Here is a 12,612-nt window from a genome sequence, read left to right as displayed (position 1 = left end):
GATTTTACTAATCTGGTGCTAAATTACATATTTGTTCTTAAAAGGGTATTACATATTATAAAATTCTGGAGAAATATTAAATTTTTAAGGTAGTTAAATTAAATTTGTTCGTTGATTTAAAATCATTATATAATGCATATATATATATATTATATAACTATAACGTGGGTGACAGCCGGCTTGAGAAGTTGACTTAAAGTGGTAGTGTGTACAGTGGATTGGCCTTTCGGCCATCGGTGGCCCATGGCGGTGTCCTCATCATATAGTCGTACACAACAACCGAAAAGAAAATTCAGTGTCGTGAAAACGAATAAAAGATGATACTAAACATGAGGTTGGTGAGGTTGCGTGAAAAATTTTCGTCGTGGACAGTGTTGCAATTTGCAGGTCCGGGACGTAATGGAGAATGATGGTTGATGATGAATCCGTAGAAATCGTATGAAAGAACGTTGGCGGCCGGAGCGGTCTGCTGGTCTACGACGGTGGCTTGTTGAGTGGTAGGTAAAAGGTATTACATGTTATAAAATCTTGAGGAAAGTTAAATTTGTACAGTTATATTAAATCTTGTGTTTTTGTTTAAAGTTATATTCAGAAAAATTATTCAAGGGACTTGATAAAATTTATAAGATTTTCGAAACCTTCCCGGATTTCTTTAATTAATTACGGTGGTTGAAATGTTGATTTGTCTGTTTTAAATTTAATTTCACATGGTTCTACTTGTGCGCATCCTAAGTCTAAAGGGTCTGAGGTGAATAAACGCTTGAATTTGTTTATTGGTGTTTGTGTCTTTATACGTTGTTCATAGCTAAGTTCGTTAGGTATTTTTATTATTGTACCTTGTTTATCCGTTACTTCTGTTATTTTTGTTACTATTATTTTTTCTATATTAATAATTTTATTGTCTGAATTAATATTTTTTATTTCGTATTTATCGCGTTCAATCGTATTTAATTCAGTGGCAATTGCTATAATCATGTTTCTTGGTATATTACTATAGGTATTGGAGAAATTGTATAATATGACTTCGTCATCACTATTTAATAATGTTGTTTCTAAAGTTATTTTTTTATTATTTTGTAGGCGCTCAGTTGGTTTTATTATATATTGTATTTGCTTGTCTTGCATTTTTGTGGACACTTTTAATTTTGACCTAGTCTTAGGAGGTATGGTAATATTTTCGTTAGATATAATTTTAATTTTATTTTTATTAATGTTGGTTGCACTTGTGATGCTTTCAGTTGTACAAATGTTTAAGTTGTGATTTACATTATGTTCGTACCATATTTCGTCCATTTTTATAGAATTATTATCGATTTGTATGTTTTTATTTTTAAAATCGACTATTAGGTTGTATCTAATATTAAAATCGTTTCCTAATAGTAATTTACAATTTAGTCCTTCAACGACGTATACTTTGATTTGATATTGGCGTGCGTTGATTGTAATTGTTAATTCTGTTGTTCCTATTTGTATCAGTTCGTTGTTGCCAGCGCCTGTTATAGTTATTTGGTCTTTGGGTTTAGTGACTTGTTTATTTTTTATTAGGGAATAATCTATACATGATATATTTGAGCCTGTGTCTATAATTGCATTTTGTTCGTTGCCGTCTAATTTTATTTTTATGGACAACACTTTGTTTTCGTTCAGTATCTGAATCTACGCTTATATTTTGATTGTTGATTTTGATTTCATTTTTGTGTTGAATAAGCTGGTTTTTGGTTTCTATGGCTTTCTCGTCTTCTTGTATAGGCCGGTTCCGATATTTCCTTATGTAGTTTCCGCATATTTCGCAAAACATAACGTTTCCCCCCTCGCTCCAATACTGTTCTCTGTCATCTTGGTCGTCTAGTATGTCCTTGGATGTGGACAAATATTCGCAGTCTTGACAAAATTTTGAGTACCATATTGTGGATTTGTCTGTTTTAAAATTACTGTCGGTTTTATTTTTCTCTATAGGATTTTGTTGGGATAATTTTAAGCGATCGAAACATTCGTGTAAGAAATGGTCTACATTTTCTTCTTTAGTATTAAAGTCAGGAAAAACTGTGTTAATTGTTATGTTATTGAATTAACGAGGGGTATATGTTTCTATTATGATTCCTGCAGGCGTCCAATGGCAATTGTTATTGAATATCCCTATTTTTTCCTATTTAATTTCCAGTAAATTATGGCGTTTGTATATTCGGAATTTTCGTGTATTAAATATAAGTTGAAATTGAATTGGTCACAAGTAGTAAGTGGGTCCATAGAGGCGACACTCCACTCCACACAAACTCCACCGCCACACATACTCTACCCAAACCACCGCCACCGCCACTCCACCCGGACCGACCGCCACTCCACCCGGACTGACCACCACCACTCCACCGTCACACACACTCCACCCGGACCGACCACCACCACTCCACCGTCACACACACTCCACCCGGACCGACCGCCACCACTCCACCCCGGCAGACCACCACTCCACCCGGCAGACAGCCACCATCACCACTCCACCCGGACCGACCCCACTCCACCCCCGCTATACCACACAGCACAACCCTATCACGCGTTATCACAATACAATTAATATGTGTACGTCAGAAAGTAATTATTTAAAAAATATTCGTGTATAATGTTCGGCTGTCCACCCCCCCACTACCCCGGCAGACACCCACCGCCACTCCACCCATGCCGACACCACTCCACCCCGGCAGACCACCACACCACACAGCACAACCCTATCCTGCGTTATCACAATACAATTAATATGTGTACGTCAGAAAGTAATTATTTAAAAAATATTCGTGTATAATGTTGTACGTATATGATAATATAACGCAAGAATTTGTCCACCGACTGTTTACCTGCAAGGGTTAGGTTTGTTTGTAGGTTTTTTGTCACGAGTGTAACCGTTATTGTGTTAATAATGAGTGTTTAAGAAAACATAAACACGTTTGTGATAAAGAATATAAATGTAATGGTTGTAATTTTGTCGTACAGAGGAATGACCGCACGCACATCAGTGTTTGCGGTTATGGACAATGTCATAATTGCAAGCAAGAAAACATTCGAATTAGTGACCATAAATGTTATATGCAACGGAGAACCGGTAAAGGAGGACATTGTGTAGAATCATGTATCTGTAACGAAAAATCAACAGAAAAACAGAAAAACTGTACGTTTTCGACAAATTATGTATTTTTTGACTATGAAGCTCAGCAAAATACCGGTACGCACATACCAAATATGGTTATTGCTCACGATTTTGAAGGCCGAAAATATGTATTTTCTACAGACGACGCTGGTTCGGCCAATGATAAATTTTGTAAATGGGCGCTGAGCAAAGTAATGAAAGGAACAACTTACATAGCACATAATTCGAAAGCGTACGACACCTATTTCATTATACAGTACATTTTAAAAAATATGCCAACCGTCAAGTACGAAGTAATTCGTAACGGGACCAAAATTATGATGCTCGAAATAAAATATGGGGGCTTAAACATTAAATTCATAGATAGTCATAATTTTATACAGTCAAAATTATCTGAATTTCCGAAAACGTTTGGACTTAAAGAAGCAAAAAAAGGGTACTTTCCACATTTTTTTAATACGCCGGAAAATCAAAGATATGTAGGACCTTTGCCGGACAAAACGCATTACGGTTATAATTCTATGACGACGAAACACCGTGCAGTATTTATAAATTGGCACGACGAATTGATAAATAAGAATTATGTATTTGATTTCCAATTGGAGTTGGAAGAATATTGCAATTCGGATGTCGACATATTACGAAGAGGGTGTTTGGAGCTGAGAAAACAATTTTTGGACGTGTGTAATATTGATCCTTTTAAATATATAACGATCGCTAGTGTTTGTATGGCCATTTATCGACAGAGCGACTTGTCCGGTGGTACTATAGCAGTCGTTCAAAATGTTAAAAAAGACAATTTTTCAGACGATTCGATAAAGTGGCTGAAAAGCAAAATATTGAACGAAAATAAAAATATAAAACACGCGTTAAACGGTGGAGAAGTTACTATATGTGGTGCTAGAGTAGACGGTTACGACGAGACAGAGAAAAAAGTATACCAATATCATGGCTGTTTCTGGCACGGTTGTCCGGAGTGTTTTAATCCTAACGATATTAACCCCGTTAATAATAACACTATGACTGATTTATACAATGATACGATAAGACGGACAATTAATTTGAAACAAAAAGGGTACCAAGTTGAAGAGATGTGGAGTTGTAAATGGAAAAAGCACAAAAATTACAAACAAATGATGCAGTATCAAAATGATGTAATTGAACCACTAAACCCCAGAGACGCATTTTTCGGAGGAAGGACCAATGCCACAAAGTTAATGGTTAAAAATAAAAAAATTAAATACATTGATGTGTGTAGTTTATACCCAACAGTAATGTACTATGACAATTACCCCGTAGGTCATCCTAAACAATTTTTTAATCCATCAATAAAAAAATACTCGGAATCAAATTGGTATGGTTTCATCAAATGCAAAATACTACCGCCGACCGATTTATATCATCCCGTACTTCCGGTGAAAACTAATAAATTAATATTTACACTTTGTAAACAGTGCCAGCTAGATAAAATTAGACAATGTACACACAACGATGAGCAGAAAGCACTTATAGGAACTTGGACAACGGACGAAGTACAAAAAGCTTTAGAAAAAGGATATAAAATCATGAAAATTTATGAAGTGCAACATTTTGAAAAAAAATCCAACACATTATTTAAGGAGTATATTAAGCGATTTTTAAAAATTAAGTTAGAAACAAGCTCGTGGAAAAATGACTATCGGACGGTTAATGATTATATTTCAGCAGTAAAAAATGCAGTAGGAATCGATATGGACATTGAAAATATAAAAGAAAATCCTGGATTAAGAGCACTTGCTAAAATATGTCTAAATTCGTTTTGGGGTAAGTTTGGACAAAGGCCTAATCAGACGAAAACCAAAATAATATCAAAACCGGACAGGTGGTACCAAGTATTGTTGGACAGTAAATTGGAAACTGAAAACATAGTTTTTTTGACTGACGATTTAGTGGAAGTGTCGTATAAAAAAATTAATGAATACGTCGGGCACGAATATAATACTAATATATACGTAGCTGCATTCACAACATCGAATGCTAGATTAAGATTATATACCATGTTAGATAATCTCGGCGAGAAAGTCGTATATTACGATACAGATAGTGTGTTTTATATTTACGATGATGTCGAAGTGAAGACGGGGTGTATGCTAGGTGAGTGGACGGATGAATTAGGACCAGGTATACATATAACCGACTGGGTATCTACAGGCCCTAAAAGTATAGCGCACACAGATATTGAAAATCGGACAACGACAAAAATAAAAGGATTTACACTTGGTTACGAAAATATTCAAAAATTAAATATGGACAGTATGAGAAAAATAATGAACGATGAAATAAGGGACATAGAACTGCGATTTCAACAAATAACACGAAATTCAAAAACTAAGGAATTAGTGACAATAATTACATCAAAGACGTTTAAAATGGAATACGATAAACGTATGGTTATGTATTCGACCGGTGACGTAATAGAAACGTTACCATGGGGGTACTTGTAGAACTAAATATTATTGTGTAATATATCTGTGATTTTTTAAATTATTCCTTATAAATTAACCAATGTTTAAATATTATTGTATATATCTGTGATTTTTTTTAAATTATACCTTATAAATAAACCAATGTTCAAATATTATTGTATATATTTGTGATTTTTTAAATTATACCTTATAAATTAACCAATGTTTAAATATTATTGTATATATCTGTGATTTTTTTTAAATTATACCTTATAAATAAACCAATGTTCAAATATTATTGTATATATCTGTGATTTTTTTTTAAATTAAACCTTATAAATAAACCAATGTTTAAATATTATTGTATATATCTGTGATTTTTTAAATTATACCTTATAAATTAACCAATGTTTAAATATTATTGTATATATCTGTGATTTTTTTTTAATTATACCTTATAAATAAACCAATGTTCAAATATTATTGTATATATCTGTGATTTTTTTTTTAATTAAACCTCCTTAAACATAGGAAAAAATAAATAAACCAATGTTCAAATATTATTATTATTGTTTATTAATTAAAAAAATATTATTATAATCTTAAACATTATCAAGATACCATTTTTTTAATGCAAATACTTTATACGATGTACATTGTTTTGGATTAAACTCCATATGAAAAATACAACATGGTAGTGTTTCTTCGTTCAATTCACGAAGCCGAGGACAATTTTCCCAGTTTTCCATGTCAAAGACGGTGGCGTGCGGCATAAACTCGTTGATAATCCGTTGTTTGTGCAAACCTTTGACGTAAATTCTACTGAATTTGAACGAATCAAATATTTTTTGTATCTCTGTATACTCCACATCTCCGTATTCCAATGATAAACCGTGATACAAACTCTTTAATTTAACCAATTTGGACGAATACGTTTTGAGCGAATGTTCGAGATTTGAAATAAATTTTTTTGTTTCACTATCCCGAGAACTACCAAACACGTTCATGTCTGTAGAGCGACTGAAATTATTTTTTAACATCACGGGTATAAATCCAGCTATTGTGCGTATTGTCAAACCCCACCCATTTTACCAATATCTGTTTCCCCTTCCTACGAATTATTTTCTCTATTAAAAAATCGTTTGGATAATTTGTTTTTAATATTTCTTCAGAGTAAAAACAACCAGCGATCGGTTTTCCATTATAATCTTGTAATTGATATGTAACGGGTAACGTTTTATTAATTTTTATAATTTTAAATATTTCCGTGGACCAGTTCGGTAAATATCCTTTTGTAAATACGCCTTTATATGTACTAACGCGAACATAATCGCCAACGTTGAATTTAATTTTTACGTTAATAATTTTGCGCTGTTTTAATTCCACTGATGAAGGATTTGCATCGGCCTGTATTGGTGTCATAGATATTGTTCTGTGTTTTGAATTATTGTATTCATCAACCAACTTTGGTAAAATAGAAACCCATTCGTGTGAGCCTCGTGCAGTGAATTCCCTATACATTTTTCCCTTAAGAGTTTTGTTGAAGCGTTCTACGATACACCCTTTCGTTGTACTATACGTAGAATATTTGTGTATATTATGTTTCTTCATCAACGCATCGAATGTTGCATTGTAAAATTCTTTGCCGTTATCTACCTGTAATAGTTTTGGTGAGCGCTTGAGTAGTATTTTTGACATTGCATTTGAAACTTCTTTAGCTAATTTACACTTTAAAGGTTTAGAAAATGCTAGCTTCGTGTAACAATCTATGACCGTTAGAAAATATTTATAACCTTTATTTATTTTCGAATATGGTATCATTTCAACCAAATCGGCCTGCCATAGATCGTTTTTACCATACACATTAACTCTTCGCCTCGTATAATTTTTTCTGGTAGGTTTATGTAGTTCGATTGCTATATCGCGTTTAGACATTTGGAATACGTTTTATTAAGTCTGCTTCAAGCAATTCTTCGTAAATTGAAAGTTTTTCGTTGGAAACACCTGTATTACCAGCAGCTTGAGAGGCCAAAAGTAACCGTAAGCGACTAACCAACTCGTTAGGGTCGTTCCAATAAACTAAATTATGCTTTTGCAGTTTTACAGATATACCACTACCGGATGCGAACAATGGTTTGATTATATCAGTGAATTTATTTCCACCTTTTTTAATTTTTTTCTCGTCTAATGTTAAATGTGCTGATGTTTGAATTAATATAGTTTTATATGTGTTCAAATCGTCTGCGGTGTATGATTTCGGGATTTTCGAAAATATCAAACTGCTAAGACCTCGCGTTAGCGGGTATGAAGTATCTTCGATAGTCAACGTCTTGTCAGTAAGTTTAATTTCTTTTTTACCTAAATGTATAGCGCCGTTTGATTGTGTTTTAGGCCCATAATTTTTGTCTCTATTGGAAGAATCTAAAAAGTCTAATAAAATTTCAGAATCTAAAGTGTCTCCTGTTTCGTTTATAATCGAGTTCTGCGATTTGAGGTTGAAATGTTGGCGGTTTATTTCGCTTAATTTCTTTCAATGGTTCGATAATCGGGTATAATGTTTCTGGTACCAATGAACGAATATCGGCTTTACCGTGTTTTAATGCTGTATACTTGCGTTTAATGTTTTCTTTGGCTTTAATCAATTCTCCGAGTACTTCACCATTACCAGCCATGTTTGCAAATGACGAAGTTTTATAAAAACGTTGGTTTATATAACGACAAATGTGTCGAACCCGTGACGATATCGACCGTCGTCGCGTTCGCAGTCTTTATTAATTACGATAAACTCAAATCTCCCTTTACGCCAACATGTCGTACAAAAGTCTTTAAACTCAGTATACGTCATATCGCCAGAGCAATGCTCCATGTAAACATGTTTTAAATTAGTTTCATCTTGTTTAAATAATACAATAAAATTAGCGTTGTCACGCAAAAGTTGTTTAGGTACTTTTGAATAGCTCTGAGCCAGGTAGCAAACATCCACTAAATTATGTCGACCTCTGGAAAAGTATGTTCTAGCGATTTTTTGGTTTTCTGAAATAATATCGTCGAAAATAAACACAGAGTTTGGTAAGGCTTTCTCGGGTTCAATAACTTGTTCATTTTCGTAGAACGTAAATAATTGTACTCCATCAATTCCTGATAAAATATCACTCAACATTTTATATTTCGGTTGATCCAATGTTTTAGAATATATGTAAACGTTATGAAATCTTATTCCGTTTATATTGGTTAGTAAAGCGAAAATTAAATTGGTTTTTCCGCAGCCCGAAGGACCGACAATAAGCGCTCGTATCGTATTGGGGAGAAGCGTTCCATGTCTATAGTTCTGAATCGATGTAGGCGGGTCCACGTTTTCAACTGCAAGTTTTAGTTTTTGTTCAATTAATTTCATTTTTATATATAAATATCTTTGTTGCAATGAGAATGTAATCAGTACACAATGTCACTCGTACGAAGAAACAACAAGAATAAGGGAGGCGGCCTCATCAACACGCTTATAAACAAATTACCACTCGAGATTCACGTGCCCGGTAAGTTTTGGTGATTATTTTTAATTCATTTAAACTATGATGTATCTGTGTAGGTTATCAATATTGTGGACCGGGAACAAATTTGAAAAAACGTTTAGCTCACGGAGATAAAGGAATCAACCCCTTGGACTCGGCGTGTAGAGATCACGATATTGCGTACGATCGTAGTAACTCTATCACAGATCGTAACGAGGCCGACTATATATTAGAGCAGCGAGCCTGGGATAGGTTCAAGTTACGCAGAATTCTTAGCTGTTCATCTTCAGATAATTCACCATACATGTTGTCGCTCAGGATTAGCTGAGCCACTTCAAGAAAGTGCTTTATTTCTCTTGAGAGGTCATGAACATGGAATCTGTTTTTCTTTTTTAGACCTTCAACCGCTAATTGGCCAAGATCTAAAATTGCTTTATCAATTTTTTCCTCAACTGGTTCTAGGTAAGTACAAGGTTCTGTCTTTTTGTACTTATTAAGAAATAGTATCCTATTGATAATGCATTCTATTTCTTTAATTATTTTACCACGATTTTGGTCGTTAATCTTATTATGACATGAAAAAGACAATTTTGGCCAATATATATCTTCTTGAAAGAATTTGTTTATCCAATCCAGTTTGGATTGGATATCTATTATGTTCGTTTCCGTTATCTCAAATTTTTCCTTGTCCGATTTCATGCTCGCATTGTCCGAGCTATTGATAACGACCGATGTGGCGAGCTCACCCACATCTAATGGGTCTGAGGTTTCCGAGGCCTCTGTACCAGTAACATCGTCATTTGTGTTAGGTGTGTTCATATTTGGATTTTTGAGGGGATCGCCCTCTAATAGCCCTGTTCCCTCTGGCCGTCGGCGGGCTGGACTGGAGGTTGCATTTTCATGCCTAGGTTAGATGCCCGGAGTCGGCCTACTCCAGATAGTTGAAAGTCTCTTAGCGCCGGACAGGTGTCCGGTCGGGCGAGGTCACCACGTCAAGGTGGACTTTCGTCAACCCCGTAAGTACGCACCAGTGTGTACCATACGTGCGATTAGTATATTTTTAGTATTAATCATCGTCATCAAAACTAGCGTCGTCAATTATTCCGCGAAAGGAAGCGCTATTACATATATTTCCAGTGAGGACACAGTCGGCAGAACGCACTCACACGCAACACACACGCAGAAGAGACGCTACAAAAGTAGTCGCAGAGAAGGTTTATTGATATTCTAATGAGAACGCGCAGCAGTGCGTCGCACTTGCATTTTTCGTAGTCAGCATCTTGAAGAGACGCTACAAAAGTTGTCGCAGAGGCGCTTTACTGAAATTCTAGTGAGGACGCGCAGCGGTGCGTCGCACTTGCGATTTTCGTAGTCAGCATCTTGAAGAGACGTTACAAGAGTAGTCACAGAGGCGCTTTACACAATTTCTAGTGAGGACGCACAGCAGTGCGTTGCACTTGCGATTTTCGTAGTCAGCATCTTGAAGAGACAATACAAAAGTAGTCGCAGAGGCGCTTTACTGAAATTCTAGTGAGAAAGCGCAGCAGTGCGTCGCGCTTGCGATTTTCGTAGTCAGCATCTTCAAGAGACGCTACAAAAGTTGTCGCAGAGGCGCTTTACTCAAATTCTAGTGTGGACGCGCAGCGGTGCGTCGCACTTGCGATTTTCGTAGTCAGCATCTTGACGAGACGTTACAAGAGTAGTCACAGAGGCGCTTTACACAATTTCTAGTGAGGACGCACAGCAGTGCGTTGCACTTGCGATTTTCGTAGTCAGCATCTTGAAGAGACAATACAAAAGTAGTCGCAGAGGCGCTTTACTGAAATTCTAGTGAGAAAGCGCAGCAGTGCGTCGCGCTTGCGATTTTCGTAGTCAGCATCTTGAAGAGACGCTACAAAAGTGGTCGCAGAGGCGCTTTACTGAAATTCTAGTGAGGACGCGCAGCAGTGCAACGCACTTGCATTTTTCGTAGTCAGCATCTTGAAGAGACGCTACAAAAGTAGTCGCAGAGGCGCTTTACTGAAATCCTAGTGAGGACGCGCAGCAGTGCGTCGCACTTGCGATTTTTGTAGTCAGCATCTTGAAGAGACGCTACAAGAGTAGTCACAGAGGCGCTTTACTGAAATTCTAGTGAGGACGCGCAGCAGTGCGTCGCACTTGCGATTTTCGTAGTCAGCATCTTGAAGAGACGCTACAAGAGTAGTCCCAGAGGCGCTTTACAGAAATTCTAGTGAGGACGCTCAGTTGTGCGTCGCACTTGCAATTTTCGTAGTCAGCATTTGAAGATACGCTAAGTCAAAAATCATAATACAACTGTTCGGGGAATCAACCTCCGGGAATCAATCTAAAAATAATATAGTTTTTTCCACATCGAAGACGAACCTACAAACCAACAACGGACATAAATGAAGAGGGAACCCAACAACTGGTGGCAGCGGTGTTCGTTGTCGATGCAAATTATATTCAAAATCAGAATTCACCAATAAAAAAAAAAAAAAACATCAACACTCAAATTAAGTAATATTTACAATATTATACAGACTATTCAATATATTAGGTATACGTTATATTACTTCAGCTAAGTACGCACCAGTGCGTACCATACGTGCGATTAGTATATTATTAGTATTAATCCTCGTCCTCAAAACTAGCGTCGTCAATTATTCCGCGAAAGGAAGCACTATTACATATATTTTTAGTGAGGACACAGTTACAGAACGCACTCACGGAACACACACGCTGAAGAGACGCTACAAAAGTAGTTGCAGAGAAGGTAAGGTTAGGATGTCAGACGCATTCAAGTCCGTGGGACATCAATCACACATGATTGCCTACGCAGACGACATAGCACTCGCTGTCGGCGGCGCAAGGTTAGAAACAAGAAGAAAAAGACTAATGCAATATTTTGACCAACTAACAAACTGGTCAAACAAGTTCGGCCTAAAATTCTCAATGGCAAAAAGCCAAATTATGACTCTAAAGGGTGGGGTGAAACCCACTTATACAGTGCCATTTGGCTCAAGTGCAGATGCAACACCATTCAAAGAAACCTGTGACTGCTCGATCATATTTGTCATGTTCTCGAGAGTCATGTGGCCGCCTTGAACAATTCACGGTCGCCAACCACGGACCGAGACCCGAAAGCCGGAGTGCCGTGGATTTTTTTTTAATATCTAAGAACGGGAATACATTTGACCCAGTAATAGGAAAGGTGACCGACGGTGAAATAATAACACCTCAATTTGGGGAAAAATATATAAATATAAGTTTATTTGAATAAATTTTGGATTGAAGTTTGTTCCGAGAAAGCCGAATTATGACTCTAAAGGGTGGGGTGAAACCCACTTATACAGTGCCATTTGGCTCAAGTGCAGATGCAACACCAATCAAAGCAACCTGTGACTTCTCGATCATATTTGTCATGTTCTCGAGAGTCATGTGGCCGCCTCGAACATTTCACGGTCGCCAACCAGGGACCGAGACCTGAAAGCTGGAGTGCCGTGGATTTTTTTTTAATATC

At 36.4% G+C, this 12,612-nt stretch overlaps 1 protein-coding gene across 1 annotated transcript; it reads left to right on the top strand.

Moving 5' to 3' along the window:
- Positions 1 to 409: 409 nt before the first annotated feature.
- LOC132935360 (uncharacterized) lies at positions 410 to 5,622 on the top strand. The gene is made up of 3 exons (XM_061001924.1): positions 410 to 436; positions 2,986 to 4,352; positions 4,398 to 5,622. Exons 1-3 carry the CDS (start codon positions 410 to 412, stop codon positions 5,620 to 5,622), a joined length of 2,619 nt encoding a protein of 872 aa, XP_060857907.1.
- Positions 5,623 to 12,612: the final 6,990 nt, after the last annotated feature.

This window comes from Metopolophium dirhodum, chromosome 1 (assembly GCF_019925205.1).
Source record: "Metopolophium dirhodum isolate CAU chromosome 1, ASM1992520v1, whole genome shotgun sequence".
In the NCBI taxonomy this organism is placed as follows: Eukaryota; Metazoa; Arthropoda; class Insecta; order Hemiptera; family Aphididae; genus Metopolophium; species Metopolophium dirhodum.
This window is presented reverse-complemented; position numbering and strand designations above follow the sequence as displayed.

Bases quoted from the DNA above. Each gene is read 5' to 3' on its own strand.
- LOC132935360 (XM_061001924.1), top strand. From the start codon at position 410: ATGGTTGATGATGAATCCGTAGAAATC. The intron at 437-2,985 runs GTATGAAAGAAC...TTTGTCGTACAG, and splicing joins ATGATGAATCCGTAGAAATC to AGGAATGACCGCACGCACAT. The intron at 4,353-4,397 runs GTTAATGGTTAA...TGATGTGTGTAG, and splicing joins GGAAGGACCAATGCCACAAA to TTTATACCCAACAGTAATGT.